Here is a 21,908-nt window from a genome sequence, read left to right as displayed (position 1 = left end):
AATGTTACCAGTCTTTGAATTATTTGGGCTTGGAAACTAGCACAGGTTTCATTTCTGCAATATTCTATTAGTCGAAGCACTCACAGAGCCCACCCAGATTCAAGAGGAGAAAACAGGCTTTCTCCCCCTCTACTGATGCCCCTAATTCTCCCTTGAATGCGTATTCTAAAAGGCATTTCCCTTTTGAGTTTGACCCCCACTTTCTCCATGAATGTGTAACTACTTTCCTAAATAAGCCTGTCAATAAAAGAAGGGGTGCTATTGATCAAGTTATATTATTATATTGCATATTGTATGCATGTATGAATATATGACAACGAATCCCATCAGTATATACAACTATAATGCACCAAAAAAAAAAAAAAAATGTGGGATAAAGAAAAGAAAAAGAGAGAAGGAAACAGACCCTACCAGGATTATCAAAGCATTTACAGCCATCTTTAATCTATCACAGTCTACCCTCTAGTCACAAATTATTTACATTCCTCTCACCATGCAAAGTATGCTTACATCTTCAAAGGACACAGCAAAACTCAGCTTATTACATCAGGCTGAGGATCAAAGTCTGTGATCTCTTCAAGTGCTAGGTGTGGATGTGGGCTTCAAACAGCTCCCAGAGTGTAGTTTTTGAGTATCCATTCAGCCTAAATACCTGTGAACTAAAAAAATAAGTTACACACACAACTACAAATGGTGAGATAGGTATAAGATAACTGCAACAGACACTTTTTTGAGAGGATGGTGGTGGAACAAGGCATAGTGTCACATGCCTGTAATCCTAGCTATTCAGGAAGATGAGGTGGGGGATTGCAAATTCCACTCTAGCCTTGGCTGCTTAGAAAGACCCTATATCAAAATTAAAAGGGCTGGAGATGTAGCTCAGCAGTAAATTGCCCCTGGGTTCAAGCCTCACAACCAAAAAACAAAAACACAAATACACAACAATAACAAAATTCTGAACCTAGCTATTTGCCAGTTCCTTAATTAAGATTGGTTCTGCTCCCTAGAAATGATTCTCTACCCCATCAGCCTTTTCTTTTCCATAGGAAACATCCCATTTTTGTAAACTGAGTGTTGTTTTTTTTTTTTTTTTTCTTTTTTATACAGTGCTGAGGATTGAACCCAGGGCCTTAGTGTTCTCCCACTGAACCACACCCCTAGCCCAAAATCAATCCTCTTCTTCCCTTCCCTTCCCTTTCCTCTCCTTTCCCCTCTTCCCTTCCTTCCAAGACAAAGGCTTATTATGTTGCCAAGGCTGGTCTCCAATTCCTGGGCTCAAGCAATCCTCCCGCCTTTACCTCCCCAGTGCCTAGATCTCCCAGTGCCTAGACCACAGGTGCTTACCACTGTACTTGGCTTAAAGCTGACTACTTTCCTTAGTCTGCTTTCTGCCCTTAGTAGGTGGGGATACAGAGACTTTTATTGCTTTGTACTGTCTCTGTGAATTAGCCAAGCTAATGTAACCTTTTAAATGTTGGAGAGTAAAATAAAAAACAAAACAAAAATAAAATAAAATAAAATTTAGGGTGTTTCCTGTGTCTCAAATTATACTCCACTCCATTAGGAAAAACCACACCCTTTCTGATAAACTTGCAGATGGGCCCCATATGCAGCTGATGTGAAACCACACCCATAAGGTTCAAAATCCCTGTGGTAGAGCAGGGAGGGGCTGTGAGGTGTATAATTAAGATCCTTAGAATTTTTTCCCTTAGAAATGATTTTGAAAGTGTCTATGAAAATGTCTTAAATATTTCTGGGATAAAAGGTTTTGCAGTCACACCCTTGACTTGTCTTTACCCTGTGATCTCATTTTACTGGCAACCCTATGGATTTGATATTTACCATTTCTTCCTTCGAGATTTTATGAAGACTAGAAATACTATCCTGGATACTTCTATTGTATTTTTTGATAGACAGCTAGAAAAAGTCAGTTGACACTCTGCACCTTCTGTGTGGAAATTCCCCAGCCATATCCACGAGGTCGTTAAATATCTTTCTATTTTCCACGTTACCACAATCAACAGTGTTGTCAAACTTGCCTCCAGTTTCCCATAGCAATTCCTTGGTGGCAAATGCTCACCAACCATGTCCTCCAGGCCTTTGCAGCTTTCACTGACAGACTCCTCAAGACTCTTTAAGATGGAGACCCATTGCACAGTCCCAAAGTCAGTGGCACATGTTTTGGGTTTTTGTTTGTTTGTTTGTTTTGTTTTTTGGCTATAGAAGCATCCTATAGGCAGGCATAAAATTCTGTTATGTTTATCAGTTAATGATGTAGCAAACTATCCAAAGTTTAGTTACTCAAAAAAATTCATTATTTCTCTCCATTTTGTGAGTCAATATTCAGGGTAAAGCTTGAATGCTTCACAGGGTATCAACCAAGTATGGTCTGGAGGATCCAAGATAGCTTTTTTCACATGACTGACACATAGTTAAGAAAAACTGGAAGGCTAGGCTCAGACCCTTTTCCTCTGCATTTAGTCTTGAAGACTCCATGGGGTCTCTCCAGAGTGGTGTCATATATCTTACATGACACCTAGGGACTCCAAGAGGTAGTGTTCCAAGAAATAGCAAGTAGAAGCTTCCAATCTTTTAAGGTACAGCTTTGAAATGGGCAGTGCCATTTCTGCCGGTTTTTGTTAGTGAAAGCAGTCACAGAGTCTGCTTGGATTCAAGGGGAAAGGCTAGCTCGTATAACCTACAAACTAATAAGGTCAGTAGGTAGGTCCACAGATTATACTAGATATTAATAGGGTGTTCAGTAAAAGGCAGTATCAGCGTGGGCTTCTTAGAGAAGTGCTCATAGAGTTGAGTTTTAAAAGATGAAGAAAATTTGCTAATGGAAAAGAATGAAAGAGCGGCTGGGGATGTGGATCAGTGGTACAGGCCCTGAATTCGACCCCCAGCAACACGCTGCAAAAATAAAATAAAAAGGGCTGTGAATGTAGCTCAGTGGTAAACCTCCCCACCACCCACCATCTCCAGTTTTATCCCCAGTACCAATTTAAAAAAGAAAGAAAGAAAAGAACTAAAGAGGGCTGGGATTGTGGCTCAGTGGTAGCGCGCTTGCCTTGCATGTGGAAAGGCACCAGGTTCGATCCTCAGCAGCACATAAAATGAATAAATAAAGGTATTGTGTACATCTACAACTAAAAAGTAACATATTTAAAAAGAAAGAATGAAAGACTTTCCAGGCATGAACCAAGGAGAGGAGGCATAAGAGAGTGTGCCTCGTATGTTTGTGACACACTGAGGAGTTCATGTGATTGATATAGTGGGTATGAGGAGTACAAACTGCTCAGAAATTATTTTGTTGTTTTTTCCTGAGTCAATGAGAGGGATAGAGAGAAAGTGGGTACTTCAAAAGATTTGTTCTTATTTTGTTTTATTTTATTATTATTAGAGCTTTATGGTTACACATAGTAGTTGGGTTCATCCTGACAAACTTATTTATACATGAAAAAAATAGATGTATGATAACCCTCTTCCCTCCCATTCTCCCTTCCCTCTCCTCTTGTCTACTAGATTTCCTTTTGCTTGTCTATTAATTTGTATTTCATTGGTTCTTCAAGTAATCTTAACCTTCCCTCCCCCTTTCCTTTATTTCACTCTAGCTTCCACATATGAGAGAAAACATTCGATCTTCTAGTTTCTGAGTTTGACTGATTTCACTTAGCATGATATTCTCCATTTCCATCCATTTACCAGCAAATATCATAATTCCATTCTTTTTAATGACTGAGTAGAACTCCACTGTGTGTGTGCATGTGTGTGTGTGTGTGTGTGTGTGTGTGAGAGAGAGAGAGAGAGAGAGAGAGAGAGAGAGTATATCTCACCATTCTAAAAATTTGGAACACGTTACGAATTTGCATGTCATCCTTGTGCAGAGACCATGCTAATCTTCTCTGTATCGTTCCAATTTTAGTATATGTGCTGCTGAAATGAGCACAACATACTGTTTTTCCTACTGATAATGCCAAGAGTTGTGACTCCAACACTTTCCTTTCCATGCTCCCCATTTGCCACACTTACAACCACCACCCTCTGTCCTTTTTCTTCATTAAATTATGGCAGTAGGATTAGAGGAAGATAAGGTCCTTTAGTGTTCTATTTTTACATCTAGTATATAAACTTCTGTCTTTCAACAATGTGTGCAATTCCAGGTAATGCATGCTGTGTGATAAATATCAATCACTGTTTTCATATGTTCTATGAAGGCTACATGTTGAACTTGACCTAGTACTGCTGGAGATTGACATGTTGCAACTAAGAGGTTATTTCACTTGCATTAGATTCCAACGCATTAAATCAATGACCCACTTCACTATCCATGATAAAGCCTCAGCCATATTCTTTGATGCCTTTGTGAAAATTAGAACAAGGCACACCATATGGACAAATACCATCCTATGACGAATTTTAGTAGCTTAGAGAGTAAGGTCTGAATTTTAGCAGCCACTTGCTTCCGGAGTTGGGCACCTTTGCAACATGTACAGACTGTGCTGAGCTCTGTTCTGCCCTTGCCTGATGGTTAGTGTTCCATTATAAAATTCAGAACAGAGCCTGTGGGCACAGATCAGAGAGGCTATTTTCCATTTCCTTTTCTCCACATTCTCCAATTCTAATGTGTTGTTATTTACTGTTCGAAAACTAAGAATCATCCTACTTCTCTGTGCTTATTTTTCTCTCTCCAAAAGCACTAAGTAAGAACTGTCCTTTCCCACCTTGAAATATAGAGCCCCATTTTTAAGAAATAAGTTTGGCAAGCATAATATTCTATCCGTACCTTTACTCTCTGATTTTTTATCCACCTTTATGGCATTGGGGATTGAGCCCAGGGGCACTCTACCATTGAGTTACGTCCCTATCCCTTTTTATTTTTTAAGACAGGTTCTCATCAGGCATAGGGGCACATGATTGTTATCCCAGCTGCTCAGGAAGCTGAGAAAGAAGGATTGCAAGTTTGAGGCCAGCCTCTGCAATTTAGCAAGGCCCAAAGCAACTTAGAGAGACCCAATCTCAAAATTAAAAAATAAGGGGCTGGGTTGTGGCTCAGTGATAGAGTGTTTGAATAGCATGTGTGAGGCACTGGGTTTGATCCTCAGCATCACATAAAAATAAAAATAAAAAAAGGCTGGGGATGTTGCTCAGTGGCAATGTGTCCCTGGGTTCAATACCCAGCATTAAAAAAAAAAAAAAAAAAAAGACAGGGTCTCACTAAATTGCCAAGGCGGGTCTTGAACTTGTGATCATTGTACCTTATCCTCCTAAATCACTGGGATTACAGGTGTGCGTCACCACACCTGGCTCACTCTGATTTGGAAAAAAAAATTTCTGACTGGGAATGTAACTCAGGGTTAGAGCACTTGCCTAGCAAGTGTGGGGCTCTGGGTTCAATTCTGCAGTACTTCCCACTCCCCCACAAAATTCTTACATTTTACAAAACATTTTGAAACAATAATACTGGGGTAAGGACAGAACATTGCTAGCAATTCTGTCCCCCATCAAATAAGCCATTTTTGTTTTTCCACATTGTCCCGGTGATTATTGTCTCCAAATTACTAAATTCTAGTCTCTATCAATATACACATGTCATTTCTTTCACTGTTTTAATGAGAGAATGTTTCATTTCATTTTCTGTATTTTTTACTAAATATTATACTGAAGATTAAGTTTCATTCATATGTATGTCTAAAATATATCTACTGTTCCTACAATATGCTATATTGTTTTTGTTTTTTGGTACTGAGGATCGAACTCAAGGGCTCTTTACCACTGAGCCACATCCTCAGGCATTATTCGTATTATTTTATTTTTTTTTTGGGGGGGGGCTACCAGGGATTGAACTCAGGGGCACTCAACCACTGAGACACATCCCCAGCCCTATTTTGTATTTTATTTAGAGACAGGGTCTCACAGAGTTGCTCAGCTCTTCGCTGTTGCTGAGGCTGGTTTTGAACTTGTGATCCTCCTGCCTCAGCCTCCTGAGTCACTGGGATTCCAAGCATGCACCACCGCACCAGGCATAAATTATCTTATTTTAGAAAACTTGGGTAACCAGCCAGGCATGGTCATGCATTTCTGTAACCTCAGCTTCCTGGGATGTTGAGGCAGGAGGATCACTTGAGCCCAGGAGCTCAGGGCCACTCTGAGCAACATAGAAAGATCTCATCTCTAAAACAAAAATGATATAGTAATTAATTTAAGAAGAGAGAGAGGGAGAGAGTGAGAGAGAGTGAGAGAGAGAGAGAGAGAGAGAGAGAGAGAGAGAGAGAGAGAGAGAGAGAACACAGGTAAAAGTCCTTTGTGAGTTTCCCTGAAACCACAGTAACTTTCTGCAATTGTTTGCCGCTAACTGCTTGGTGGTTATACATGAACTGGGCCAAAGGAGAATCATAAATATTCATCTGGAGAGGAGCTGCGTTGTTGTTGCCCTGGCTTGGCAATCTCATGGGATTAGGAGGTTTCCAATATTCATTAGAAAGATTAAAAAATGTATGATGTCTTCTCTGCGTAGGCTGTGGTTAAATGAGGACTTGTGAAAAAACCGGAGCAGATTGGGAGTCTGGCATTCCAATTATGTTGCCAGCTTGAGTGAGGACCTCATGGGTGGCATCATGGGGAGCCTACATCTACATAAACTTTTTTTTTTTTTTTTTTTTTTTGAGAATGGGCATTTAACTCAGGGACACTTTACCACTGAGGTACATCCCCAGTCTTTCTTTAAAATTTTGAGACAGGGTCTCACTAACTTGCTGAGGCTGGCCTCGAATGTGACATCATCCTGCCTCCCAAGTTGCTAGACTTACAGGCTTACACCACCATGCCCAGCTCCTTTATAAACTTTTATTTTAAAAAATTTCCTTCAGAATAAAGTTTCAGAAAGAGGACTATAGGCAGTTTTAGCAACTAATTTTGGGAATTATATTGAACCCAAGGGTACTCTACCACTGAGTTACATTCCCAATTCTTTTTACTTTATTTTGACACACAGTCTCATTAAGTTGCCCAGGCTGGCCTTGGAATCTTTCTGCCTCAGCCTCCTGAGTAGCTGAGATTACAGGCATGTGGCACCACACCTGCCTAACTCCTGATTTTTATTGTTGAACTCTTATAATTACCACAATTCATTTTTTTTAAGAGGACTAAATGTTGTGAAGAATCTATATATGTTTTAGTGCAGTGTCACAGAATGTCATGACATTTCTTTCTACTGTACCTTCATCTAAGCTCTCCAAATCACCTATCTGCAGTCCTCCCTGGATATTCCTAGCCATCATATAAAATCCAACTGTCACCTCTTCCAAGAATTTTTAACCCCATAGATCAATGTTTCTCAAACTTAAATATCCATATAAATCACCTGAGGATCATGGTAAAAGGTACATTCTCATTTAGTCAATCTCAGATCTAGTCAAAGATTTTGTAGTTTGTTTTTTTCTTAAACCAGAGATTGAACACAGGGACGCTTAATAACTGAGTCATATTCCCATCCCTTTTTATATTTTATTTAGAGACAGGGTCTTGCTAAATTGCTTAGGGCCTTGCTAAATTGCTGAAGTTGGCTTTGGACTCATAATCCTCATGCCTCAGCCTCAGGAGCTACTGGGATTACCAGCATGTGCCATCATGCCTAGCAAACAGGTTTTGCTAAATTGTTTAGGCCCTTGCTAAGTTGCTGAGGCTAGCCTGGAAATTGCAATCCTCCTGCTTCAGCCTCCTCAGTCACTGAGATTATAGGTGTGAGCCACCATAACTGGCTAAGATTTTGCATTTCTAATCAACTCCCCAGTGATTCTGATAGTGCTGAATCATGGACCACATGTTGAGCAAGAAGGCCTTAGGACAAAGATTCTCAGATTTTTTTTTTTTTTTTTTTTTTTTTTTTTTTTTTTTGGTACAGGGGATTGAACTCAGGAGTGCTCAATCACCGAGCCACATCCCTAGCCCTTTTATGTATTTTATTTAGAGATAGGATCTCACTGAATTTTTTAGTGGCTGGATTTGAACTCACAATCCTCCTGTCTTAGCCTCTGGAGCTGTCGGGATTATAGGCATGAGCCACCATGCTTGGCTTCAGATTTTTAATCTTAAGATTGAGGGCTCCAGCAAGCTTTGGTTTATATGAACTATGTCTATCAATAATTATCATATTAGAAATTAATGTTGAGAAATATCATAAGTATATTTATTTGTTTAAAAATAACAATATGAGCAGACCTTCTTGCAAACTTGTTTGTTTTACCGAAGATAACATTTGAACTCATTTTGTTTATTATGACAATTTTGTTATTGTCCCCATAGGGGCTATTTGGTCTAGGATTGCATAGTGTCTGATTTGGGCACTGCTAATATTGATCTCCCCTTAAAGAAAGGGTTTTGGAAACCTATAGGGCCACTATAAGCCTATAGGGGGAAGTCTGCAATACCCCAGATCTGCACTGCTAGAGGGGAAGATACATGAACAACATGAAAAAACAAGGGAAGAAAATGATCCAAACAAATCTAGATTCATATTAATAGAATCCAATGACAGTATGTTAGAAGAAATGTCAGAAAAGGACTTCATATTATACATGATTAAGATGATTTGCGAAGCAAAGGATGAGATAAGAGAGCAAATGCAGGCAATGAATGATAATACCAATAAGCTGAAAGAGCAAATGCAGGAAGCAAAAGATCATTTCAACAAAGAGATAGAGATTCTCAAAAAAAACCAAACGGAAATCCTTGAAATGAAGGAGACAATAAACCCAAAAAAAAAAAACTCAATGGAAAGCATCACCAACATACTAGACCACTTAGAAGACAGAACCTCAGACAATGAAGACAAAATATTTAATCTTGAAAATAAAGTCGCCCAAATAGAGAAGATGGTAAGAAATCATGAACAGAATCTCCAAGAACTATGGGACATCATGAAAAGACCAAATTTAAGAATTATCAGGATTGAGGAAGGCACAGAGATACAAACCAAAGGAATGAACAACCTATTCAGTGAAATAATATCAGAAAATTTCCCAAACCTGAAGAATGAAATGGAAAATCAAATACAAGAGGCTTACAGAACACCAAATGCACAGAATCACAACAGATCCACACCAAGGCACATTATAATGAAAATGCCTAACATTCAAAATAAAGATAGGATTTTGAAGGCCGCGAGAGAAAAATATCAGATTACATACAGGGGGAGACCAATACAGATAGCAGCCGACTTCTCAACCCAGACTCTAAAAGCTAGAAGGGCCTGGACCAACATATTTCAAGCTCTGAAAGAACATTGTTGCCAACCAAGAATCCTATACCCAGCAAAACTAACCTTCAGATTTGAAGATGAAATAAAATCCTTCCATGATAAACAAAAGCTAAAAGAGTTTACAAATAGAAAGCCTACGCTACAGAATGTTCTCAACAAAATATTCCATGAGGAGGAAATGAGAAACAACAATGTAGGTCAGCAAAGGGAGGAACTACCTTAGAGAAAAACCACTCAAAGGAGAAACCAAGCCAACTTAAAAACCAAAAATAAGCCAAATGACTGGGAATACAAATTATTTCTCAATAATAACCTAAATGTTAATGGCCTAAACTCATCAATCAAAAGACAGACTGGCAGGATGGATTAAAAAGAAAGACCCAACAATATGCTGCCTGCAAGAGACTCATCTCATAGAAAAAGACATCCACAGACTAAAGGTGAAAGGATGGGAAAAAACCTACCATGCACATGGACTCAGTAAAAAAGTGGGGGTTTCCATCCTTATATCAGATAAAGTGGACTTCAAGCCAAAGTTAGTCAGAAGGGATAAAGAAGGACATTTCATACTGCTTAAGGGAACCATAAATCAGTAAGACATAACGATAGTAAATATTTATGCCCCAAACAATGGTGCATCCCTGTACATCAAATAAATCCTTCTCAATTTCAAGAATCACATAGACCACAACACAATAATTCTGGGCGACTTTAACGCACCGCTGTCACCACTAGATAGATCTTCCAAACAAAATCCAACCAAAGAAACCATAGAACTCAATAACACAATCAATAACCTAGACTTAATAGACATATATAGAATATTCTATCCATCAATGAGCGGATACACTTTCTTCTCAGCAGCACATGGAACCTTCTCAAAAATAGACCATGTGTTATGCCACAAAGCAGCCCTTAGGAAATGCAAAAAAGTAGAGATACTGCCTTGTGTTCTATCAGATCATAATGGACTGAGAGTAGAAATCAATGACAAAATAAAAAAGGGAAATTACTCCAACACTTGGAGACTAAATAATATGCTATTGAATGAAACATGGATAACAAAAAACATCAAGGAGGAGATAAAAAAATTCTTAGAGGTCAATGAGAACGATAATACAACATATCAAAATCTCTGGGACACTATGAAAGTGGTACTAAGAGGAAAATTCATTGCATGGAGCGCATTCCAGAAACGAATGAAAAGTCAACAACTAAATGACCTAACATTACAGCTCAAACCTAGAAAAAGAAGAACAGAATAACAGCAAAAGTAGTAGAAGACAGGAAAGAATTAAAATCAGAGCTGAAATCGATGAAATTGAAACAAAAGAAACTATTCAAAAAATTGACAAAACAAAAAGTTGGTTCTTTGAGAAAGTAAACAAAATAGACAAACCCTTAGCCACACTAACAAAGAGAAGGAGAGAGAAGACTCAAATTACTAAAATACATGATGCAAAAGGAAATATCACGACAGACACCACTGAGATACAGAACATAATGAGAAGCTACTTTGAAAATCTGTATTCCAACAAAATAGAAACTACCAAAGACATTGACAAATTTCTAGAGACATATGCTCCTCCCAAACTGAACCAGGAGGACATACACGATTTAAACAGATCAATATCAAGCAATGAAATAGAAGAAGCCATTAAAAATCTACCATCCAAGAAAAGCCCAGGACCAGACGGATTCTCAGCTGAGTTCTATAAGACCTTCAAAGAAGAACTCATTCCAAGACTTCTCAAAGTATTCCAGGAAATAGAAAAGGAGGGTACCCTACCGAACTCATTCTATGAAGCTAATATCACCCTCATACCCAAATCAGGAAAAGACACATCAAGGAAAGAAAATTTTAGACCAATATCCTTGATGAATATAGATGCAAAGATCTTTAACAAAATATTGGCAAACCGTATCCAAAAACATATTAAGAAAATTGTGCACCACGATCAAGTGGGGTTCATTCCTGGAATGCAAGGATGGTTCAACATTCGTAAATCAATAAACGTAATCCATCACGTCAATAGACTTAAGGATAAGAATCGTATGGTTATTTCAATTGATGCAGAAAAAGCATTTGACAAAATACAACACCCCTTCATGCTCAAAACACTAGAAAAAATAGGGATAGTAGGAACATACCTGAACATTGTAAAGGCTATTTATGCTAAGCCCATGGCCAACATCATTCTTAATGGATAAAAACTGAAACTATTCCCTTTAAAAATGGGAACAAGACAGGGATGTCCTCTTTCACCACTTCTATTCAACATTGTCCTCGAAACTCTAGCCAGAGCAATTAGGCAGACTAAAGAAATTAAAGGGATACGAATAGGAAAAGAGGAACTTAAGCTGTCACTATTTGCGGATGACATGATTCTATATTTAGAGGATCCAAAAACATCCTCCAGAAAACTTCTAGACCTCATCAATGAATTCAGCAAAATAGCAGGATATAAAATCAACACGCATAAATCTAAAGCATTTTTATACGCAAGCGACGAAACAGCTGAAAGGGAAATGAGGAAAACAACTCCATTTGCAATAGTCTCAAAAAAAATAAAATACTTGGGCATCAATCTAACCAAAGAGGTAAAAGATCTCTACAATGAAAACTACAAAACATTGAAGAAAGAAATTAAGGAAGACCTTAGAAGATGGAAATATCTCCCATGTTCTTGGATAGGCAGAATTAATATTGTCAAAATGGCCATACTACCAAAAGTGCTATACAGATTCAATACAATTCCAATTAAAATCCCAATGACGTACCTTACAGAAATAGAGCAAGCAATCGTGAAATTCATCTGGAAGAATAAGAAACCCAGAATAGCTAAAGCAATCCTTAGCAGAAAGAATGAAACATGGGGTATCGCAATACCAGAACTTCAACTATACTACAAAGCAACAGTAACAAAAACAGCATGGTATTGGCACCAAAATAGACAGGTAGATCAATGGTACAGAATAGAGGACATGGACACAAACCCAAATAAATACAATTTTCTCATACTAGACAAAGAGGTCAAAATATGCAATGGAGAAAAGATAGCCTCTTCAACAAATGGTGCTGGGAAAACTGGAAATCCATATGCAACAGAATGAAAATAAACCCATATCTCTCACCATGCACAAAACTCAACTCACAATGGATCAAGGACCTCAGAATCAGACCAGAGACCCTGCATCTTATAGAAGAAAAAGTAGGTCCAAATCTTCACATTGTTGGCTTAGGATCAGACTTCCTCAACAGGACTCCCATAGCACAAGAAATAAAAGCAAGAATCAATGATTGGGATAGATTCAAACTAAATAGCTTTCTCTCAGCAAAGGAAACTATCAGCAATGAGAAGAGAGAGCCTACAGAGTGGGAGAAAATCTTTGCCACTCATACTTCAGATAGAGCACTAATTTCCAGAATATATAAAGAACTCAAAAAACTCTACACGAAGAATACAAATAACCCAATCAACAAATGGGCTAAGGATATGAACAGACACTTCACAGAAGAAGATGTACAAGCAATCAACAGATATATGAAAAAATGTTCAACATCTCTAGTAATAAGAGAAATGCAAATCAAAACCACCCTAAGATTCCATCTCACCCCAATTAGAATGGCGATTATCAAGAAAACAAGCAACAATAGGTGTTGGAGAGGATGTGGGGAAAAAGGTACACTCATACATTGCTGATGGGGCTGCAAATTAGTGCAGCCACTCTGGAAAGCAGTGTGGAGATTCCTTAGAAAACTTGGAATGGACTCACCATTTGACCCAGCTATCCCACTCCTCGGCCTATACCCAAAGGACTTAAAATCAGCATACTACAGAGATACAGCCACATCAATGTTCATTGCTGCTCAATTCACAATAGCCAGACTGTGGAACCAACCTAGATGCCCTTCAATTGATGAATGGATAAAGAAACTGTGGTATATATATACAATGGAATATTACTCAGCTATAAAGAATAATAAAATTATGGCATTTGCAGGCAAATGGATGAAATTGGAGAATATCATGCTAAGTGAGATAAGCCAATCTCAAAAATCCAAAAGATGAGTGATCTCACTGATAAGCGGATGATGACACGTAATGGGGGGTGGGAGGGGGGCAAGAATGGAGGAAGGAGGGACTGTATAGAGGGAAAAGAGAGGTGGGAGGGGTGGGGGGAAGGAAAAAATAACAGAATGAATCAAACATCATTACTCTGCGTAAATGTATGAATATGCAAATGGTATGCTGTTACTCCATGTACAACAGAAACACGTATCCCATTTGTTTACAATAAAAATAAATTTAAAAAAATAACAATATGAAATTTGTTGTGTGCTAGCATCAATATATTTTATTTTTTCTTTTTATTTATTTTGGGGGGTGCTGGGGACTGATCCCAGGGACACTTTACCACTGAGCTACATTCCCAGCCCTTTTTTTAAAAATTTTGAGACAGTCTTGCTAACTTGCCTAGGATGATCTTGAATTTGTGATCCTGCCTCATTCTCTTGAGTTGTTGGTATTACAGGTGTGTGCTAATGTGCCCAGCTCAAACTTCTTTGTTTTAAAATAAATATATTAGCCTAGGCCTATACAGGGTTAGAATTATCGGTATCATTGTCTTCTAACTTCACATTTATGCCACTGGAGGTTCTTGAGGGACTATAACATGCAAGCAGCTGTCATCTTCTGTGATAATAATGCCTTCTTCTGGAATGCCTTCAGGAAGAACTTTCCTGAAACTCTTGTGAGAATTGAACTCTTTTCAGAAATATGCCCGTGGTGGTTTGGTTGGTTTCTTGTTTCATCATTAGTTTGCTTATAAGGAGATAATGAACCATGAACATTCCTCTCTGCTAATGACAATCTTTCAGTGTTGGGGAGCATATTTTTAAACTTTTCAGGAGCTTGTTGAAACTTTCAAAAACTTCTGCTAAACAAACAAACACACAAAAACAAAAACAAAACCTTCTGCCAAATTCTTCTGCTGAATAGTGAATTTTCTTAAGGATTCTTCTTTTTCTTCTTCTGCATTTCACTTTTCTTTTGCCTCTTCTTCAACTAAGTGTTCCTGTTCCATTTCCAACAACTCCTCATTAGTCAATTCCTCAGGAACCACCTCTAGATGCTTCTCAGTGTCATCCTCATCCACATCCAGGTTAAAGTTGCTTGCATCTCCATAGTCTTATTGTTTTTGCAACTTCCTCATCCTTGGCAAGAAGTCCCATGAAGTCATGAATAAATCTCTTGAGTATCTTCTTCTACATTGGTGACATCAGCCCAAGCCCAAGTGAGGTTCTTGATGTACTTTATAATTCTTCCAGAATTGCATCAGTGTCTTCCTGGTGTTTTTCTGCAGCAATAACTTGTGCAAAGGTTCTCCTCAGGTAGTAGGTCTTAAAAGCTGTTATAAATTCTTGATCCATTTGTTGGATCAAAGAGCTTGGTTTTGGTGGGGAAAATATCAGTTTGATATTGGGATAAAACTCACCAATAAAAGGAGGATGCATGAGAGCATTACCAGTAATAGGCAAAATCTTGAAAGGTGTGTTATTCTCTAAATAGCACTTCTCCATTTTGCTGGCACAGTGATGCAGGAGGGCATCTTGGAAGAGGAACTGGGTCATGACTTCTTATTTCTCCTATAATACACTGGCAGTGTGTGCTCACTGATATGCTTGAGGACCTTGGAGTTCTCACTGTGCCAGATCACAGAAGGTTTCAATGTGTATCCTGAAACATTGTCTCATAGCAAGATTGTTGGTGTGTCCTTAAAACCCTTGATACTGAGCACTGAGCTTGGCCTCCTTACGAATGGAAGTCCTGTCAGGGGTCTGTTTCCAGAGTAAGAATGTTTCATCCATATTGAAGCTTTGCTCAGGCAAGTGATTTTCTTCCAAAATCAGCTTATCTAGAGTTTCCAAAAATTCCTACTGGGGATTGAATCCAGGGGCACTTTACACGAGGTACATCCCTAGTCCTTTTTGAGACCGGGTCTTGCTAAGTTGCTTAGGGTCGTGCTAAGTGCTAAACCCAGCTTTGAACTTGTGATCTTCCTGTCTTAGCCTCCAGAGCCACTGGGATTATAGGTGTGCGATATCATGCCAGCTCCAAAAATTCTCAAGCTATCTTCACATTAGCACTTGATGACTCTCCCCCTGCTCTTTTGTTTTTTGTTTTTTGAGACAGGGTCTTACAATGTTGCCTAGACAGGCCTCAAACTTCTGGGCTCAATGATCCTCCCTTTCAGACTCCCAAGTTGTTATGGCAATAGAGGCCAGCCACCACGTCCAGCTTAAATAACAAATCTTTTATTTATTTATTTATTTATTTATTTAATTTATAGTGCTGGGGATCAAAACTGGGATCAAAAAAGCAAGTGCTGTTCCTCCACCAAGCTACATCCATAGCCAGAACAATGATATTTCCCCCGCTCTAACCCAGGACCTTATGCTCTATCAGCTCTGTCCCCAGTCCCAGAATAATGATTTTTGAATCTTTTAAACCACTCAGAGAAGCAGTAAAGTTAAAATCATAGGTAGTCAAGTCCAGCCTTTTCTTTTCACATGGCAAACAAATGTTTTGCTTTGGTTGTAATAATCTTGATGTTGAGAGGGATAAGCTTCTGTGTCTGGTGTTCATCCATGTCGTTGGAAGTTTTTCCATATCTGATATAGGCCCTTCTCAAAATTTTCTTAGTTCATTGCCTTCAAAGAAACAGCCTCTGTCACTTTGTTCTTGTTCTTCAAAATCCGAGTTATGGTGTAATGGGACATGTCTGAGCAATAATAATAATCATTGATTTTCCACCTTTGTAGTCTTTTTTTTTTTTTTTTTTTTTTTTTTTTTTTTTTTTTTTTTTTTTTGATACAGGGTCTTGTTGTTTTGTCCAGACTGGCCACAAACTCAAGTGATTCTCCTTTCTCTGCCTCCCAGTTGCTGGGACTACAGGTGTGCAGCACCACACCCAGTTTCTTAGTCACTTTTAATTTGGCTTTCAGGTCACTCACTTGATGTGGCCTCTTACTAGCAACACTTGCAATGGATTTTGCATGATTAGGAGCCATAATGAACACAACAACATGAGAATAAGTTAAGCACAGGAGAAAATGATGCAATTAAGAGATGTGGGAAACAAGATGTATGAGGTTGCTGCTGGTGTAACACAGCAAACTTTTTTCTTATAAGTAAAGGTATATACTCTAAAATAACTATAAAAAGGATAATATAGTAAATACATAAACCAACAACATAGTTGCTTATTATATATACTTATATCAAGTATTATGTAGTGTACATAATTGTATGTGCTGTATTTTAACATGATTCATCATATAGTAGGTTTGTTTATACCAGCATCACCACAAATACTTGGGTAATATATTGTGCTATGATGTTATAATGACTAGACATCACTAGGTGATAGGAATTTTTCAGCTCCAATATTCTTATGGGTCATCATAATATATATAGTTTGTCAAACGAAACGTTGTTATGTGGTGCATGACTATTATTATACAGTATCTTATACATTACTATTCTCATCAAGACCATTTGTATCATTTTTTAAAACTATGTTAGAATTGTAGCTGGTATTTTATCCATCCCTAAGGGAATAATACTGGGGCTAGGGGATGTAGCTCAGTAGTAGAGCATTTGCCTAACATGTATGAAGCTCTGAGCTTAATTCTTAGCACCACAGGGAGGAGGGAGAGAGAGGGGGAGGGGGAGTCTCTTTCTAAGGAAATAATGATCAATAACGACCCACCTTTTCTAAAATATAATTTCTATACCTCTTCTTCATATGTATGACTTATGTCCCTGTAGGTGCTATTATAAAATCATACTTTCTATGGCTACTTAAAAAAAAAACAATTTACAGCCAGGTGTAGTGGCACACGTCTGTAATCCCAACAGCTCAGGAGGCTGAGGCAGAGGGATTGCAAATTAGAGGCCAGCCTCAGCAACTTAGAGAGAACCTGTCTCAAAATAAAAAAGGGATGGAGATGTAGCTCAGTGATAAAGTACTCCTGGGTTAAAGTCTGAGTACCAAACAAACAACAACAACAACAACAACAAAAACGTACAACTGACTTGAATTTCTGTTGAATGAGAGTGGAACTGATATTTCAATATTCGTACCCAAATTAGGCAGTAGTACTGGGTTCAGGAACATGCAACAGTTGTTTTCACCAGACACAGAGGTCTAAAGTTGTACCTTTGTTACCTTTGTGAGGTGGTAATGTGCATGTGTGTGTGTGTGTGTGTGTGTGTGTGAGAGAGAGAGAGAGAGAGAGAGAGAGAGGAGAGGAGAGACAGAAAGGGAGAAAGAGAGAGTGCAAAATTAAGGAAAAAAGTAGAATAAAGGTCTGAACTCTAGACCTGCTAATTATCTCTTTACCTGTTTGTCTACCTTATTAGACACTGAGCTATTTGAAGTCAAGGACCATGTCCATTACAGGTCCTCAAATGCTCCTTATCTTCTGGCAAACAACCAATGTAGTTTTAGTCTCAGTAACATCATAAGGCACTATAGAATGTTTTAAGGCCTTATGACAGTGTTACACACATGGGAAGAAGAGAATGAAAAACAAAAATAAAAAAAAAAGTATCTACAAATACTAGTACTGTGTAAACGTTATGTTAAATTTGTTATTTATGAAAGTGTCATCAGACATGAAAATAATTCGTAAGCTAAATTTTCTCACTTTGCAAAAATTCTGGAGTACCTCTGATTTCTGGAAGATTTAGCTAATCATAAATTATATGACTTCCTGGAAACTCAACAATTTCAAAATCTAAGATAGTGATTTTGTAGAATTAGGGACTCCAAAGTAAGGGTGCTCAGGGCCATATTGTTTAAGACAGTATTAACTCTTAAGAATTTTTTCTGATCCTCAAATGAACTAATCAGTCTCTTCTCAGTTCTCTAAAACTTCGGGGGTTGGGGAGAGGCTCAGAAGGGTTCCTCTGTTTATTTGTCTTCCTAACTGGACTCTAGGCTCCACCAAGAACAAACCAGGCGGGGTAATCAGTTTCACTAGTGCCTCCTATAGGGACACACACACACACACACATACACACAAATGTGAATATAAAAAAGGGAGTCAAGGTCCATTTCTTGTCTTCATATTGAATGAATATTAGGAGTACTCTCATCTTTCTTGTTTCCTTTGCATATTCTGTTTGAGCTATTTGTTCATTCAACCAAGGAGTGAGCCTGCTCTACCTTAGGCACTGTGCCAAACCTTGCGCAGAGGAGGGACAGATGATTCAGCTTGATCAGGCTGTGAAAGAGAAAAGCTCAGGGTCTGAGAGCATAGAAGAGATGATTAATCCAGGCTGGAGGGTCAGGAAAGGCTTCCCAAGGAAAATGAAATTGAATCCAGGAGGAACAAGTGGGAGTAATGATTAGACTGAGGAGAGGTAGAAGGTGAGGACAGGGAAGAAGTGGGTTTCTGTTAGAGAAACAATATGGGCAAAGGCCCGAACCAAAGGGAACAGTCCTTGAGGTAACTAAAAGCACTTTGAATTGCCTAGAGTTTAGAATTCGTGAAGGCGCAGACAATTTTGCAAATGAAATTTGAAATTTGAGAGGTAGTCAGGTCTGTAAACCATTTAAAGATTGTTTTAAGAACAGTATTGGGAATACATTGAAAGTTTTTAACAGAGAAGATGTATGTGACTGGATTTACATTTAAAAAAGATAAGTCTGTCAACTGTGGAGATAGATTGGATGAGAACAATGACGAATGCACAGAGATTAACGGAGTGTATTGTAGAAGTCTGGTTAAGATATGACAATAATTTGGGACTACGGTAGTGGGAATGGAAGGAAATGGAATAATTTGAGATATACAACAGGAAAAATCTCTGGCTGTGATGTAGGAGGGTAAGAAAGAAGTGATTGATGAGATAGGGAGAGTTCATTAAAGAGTTTGGACTTTATTCTGAAGGGATAAAGGAAAAGCTATTTAACATTTTAACCGTGGGACTGATCCATTCAGATATGGGTTTATAAATACATCCCTTGGCAGAGGGTGGTGAGAAGACTGTCAGAACAGTGCAAAGGTAAGAGGGGAGACTTAAGCCAGGTTGGAGCAGTGGATGTGTGGGAGACTGGCCAGAGGTTTCAGAGTCAGGTACTCCAGCCAAATGGTCAGGGAGATTACAAGAAGCCCACAAGCATCCAGCGGGCTCCTGGTCCCCAGCAGCTGCAGGAGGGGGGAGGGGCCGCGCCGCGCCTCCAGAGTTTCCCTCGGCTCCTGGCGCCGGGGGCGGAGCCAGCGCACGCACGGCGGGGTGACGCAGGGCCCTAGCCGGCCTCGTTCTGGCTGCCGCCGCCGCGCTGAGGCGGAGTAGGATGAGGCCCGCGGCTCCGGCTCCGGCGTCGGCGGGGGCAGCAGCAGCTGAGGCAGCAGCTGAGGCAGCCGTGACGGCCGCGCCCCCACCTCCTGACCTGGATTAGGCCCAGCAGCTCCGTGGCCGCCGCCGCCCCGCGGGGGGGCGGGGTGGGGAAGTTCTTCGTCTCCCCGCCCCCCCCCCCAGAGCCGCCTCGAAGGAGGCAACAGCCGCGACCCCAGCGGAGCCCGCGGCCCAGCCTTGAGTCCCCACCCCCGGGGGCTGGCATGAGCGGCCCCTCGGCGGCGCCGGGGGGCGGGGGAGCCGCCGCCTGAGCCCTGGCCTGCCGTCGACCCCACCTCGCCGACGGAGGCTGACCGCGGAGCGTGCGAACGACCCCGTCACTGCTTTCTTCCTCCCCCCCCCAGATCACACGCCCCAGCCCCGGAAGATGGGGAACTGCCTCAAATCCCCCACCTCGGATGACATCTCCCTGCTTCACGAGTCTCAGTCCGACCGGGCTAGCTTTGGCGAGGGGACGGAGCCGGATCAGGAGCCGCCGCCGCCATATCAGGTAGGGGAGGGTGTGTGTTGTGGGTGGGTGAGAGGAGAGGCAGCGCTGGCGGAGATGGAGGGGGCTTCGGGATGTCTGGCCTTGGCGAGGCCTAGCCTGGGGGGTGTTGACCCCATTAAGGCTGGGTCTTAGGGTGTCTGCTCGCAGTCCCAAAACAGGGGTGGTTCTTCACCTCCCCTAAGGCAGCGTATGGGGCTGGTACTCTGTCCTTGAGTTCAGGGATCAGAGTATGTGATCATATCCCTTTGGCCAATGTCTGCTGGTTAACATGTGGAGTTTGGGTGTGACATTGTTTTCCTGCCTTTATGTCCGAATCGTATGATTTCCTTGTCGCACCGCCAACTGGATAGGTGGTCACCCCCGTTTATATTTTCATATACGATTCTCCCCACCCCCACCCGGCTTTGTTAATTGGATCTGGTAGGTGTTCATTTCTCCCTCTGCTTTGGAGACGGATCTCCAAGTGGTGATTTTAGTCACAGCAATATCAAGAGTTGTTTATGTGTATATTAATTTTAAGTCGTTCTCTTGCTCCACCCCTGTGACACACCTTTTAAACGAACCGACTTATTAAAACTTGATTATCTTGAACTTTGAAAACCTTTCATACTGACTGGAAATGCCCTCAGTTACTCGTGGTTCTCCCTTTTTATCAGATTCTCCTGAACAGATTTCATTGCTCTTTGTACAATAATCACTAACCCCAGATGTGTAGGAATTAATAAGAACTAGAGCTCTTGGCAACTCAAAATAGATATGCAGATGTTATAAACCATGATATAGATTAAAAACCTTTCCTCTGCTTTTTCCATTTTAAATGATACTGAATAAAAACTTTCCAGAAGGGCTTGAATAGTAGTCCTTAATTTTTTCCTGAAGGGAGTTTAGTTTTCTAACTGGGCAGTCTCCTTTGTTGTTTCATGTGGTGACATCATTAGTGTTTTCTTTTCTCATTCCTGTGTAACCCAGTGTCTCAGCACACCAGAAAAACCAGATCACATATGCTGGTTTTCTGAATAAAACCCTTCAGTGTTCTTTCATATATACCAGTCAGGTCTAGTTAATTGTGGTATGTAGAAGCCTCCATGACTTCTCTTTTCACTTTTTGTATTAACTAGTCTACCAAGTACATCAGGCTGTTCACACATCTGCCTTTGCTCCAGTTGCTCTCTGCTGGGAGCCCTTCCCCCCAAGGTTGGCCAGGTGAACATCTAATCCTCTTTAAGGACTCAGCTCTTATATCTGAAGTCCTGACATTACCCTCCCTTCCACCCTGAAATCCCGGATGTGTCTCCCATGAATCCTCTACACTTACATAAGCAGTACCTATAACATTTTAGTGTTACCTGTTTCTTTAGTTTGATAGTCTCTCATCCTTGTTTCCCTCGTCCCCAGTGTAAGCTTTGTGAGGCTAGGAACCCTGTATTTCCAGGTACCCTTTGTTTCATAGGTACTCAGTAACTGGGTTGAATGAAGAATAGAAGCCCTGTTCTCAATGGCTAATCTCTGTGTTTCAAGCAATTTCTGGCACATTAAAACACCTAAATGTTGAATGAATTAGCTTGCATTCAATATTATACTTACTGTGTTTACACACCTGGGATATGAAACTTGTCACGGGGTAATCTCTACTTCCAAGCAGAACCTGGATGTCTTTCAAAATACCTTTGCATGAAGCAAGTGAACTTTTAAAATTTCAGTTCACTTCCACCTCCCACTCCTGCAT

General features: G+C 40.0%; 1 protein-coding gene and 1 non-coding gene across 2 annotated transcripts in view; one reads left to right on the top strand and one right to left on the bottom strand.

Moving 5' to 3' along the window:
- Positions 1-3,842: 3,842 nt before the first annotated feature.
- LOC124968141 (U6 spliceosomal RNA) lies at positions 3,843-3,949 on the bottom strand. Its single transcript, XR_007105639.1, has one exon. It is a non-coding gene; the product is annotated as a U6 spliceosomal RNA (small nuclear RNA).
- A 15,641-nt stretch (positions 3,950-19,590) lies between these two features.
- Rnf11 (ring finger protein 11) overlaps positions 19,591-21,908 on the top strand; it is a 35,202-nt gene continuing 32,884 nt past the window's right edge. Inside the window, exon 1 of the mRNA XM_047566952.1 lies at positions 19,591-20,182. Coding sequence (XP_047422908.1) covers positions 20,060-20,182 — 123 coding nt within the window. The 5' untranslated portion in view covers positions 19,591-20,059. The remainder of the gene's footprint in view (positions 20,183-21,908) is intronic.

This window comes from Sciurus carolinensis, chromosome 1 (assembly GCF_902686445.1).
Source record: "Sciurus carolinensis chromosome 1, mSciCar1.2, whole genome shotgun sequence".
NCBI lineage: Eukaryota > Metazoa > Chordata > Mammalia > Rodentia > Sciuridae > Sciurus > Sciurus carolinensis.
This window is presented reverse-complemented; position numbering and strand designations above follow the sequence as displayed.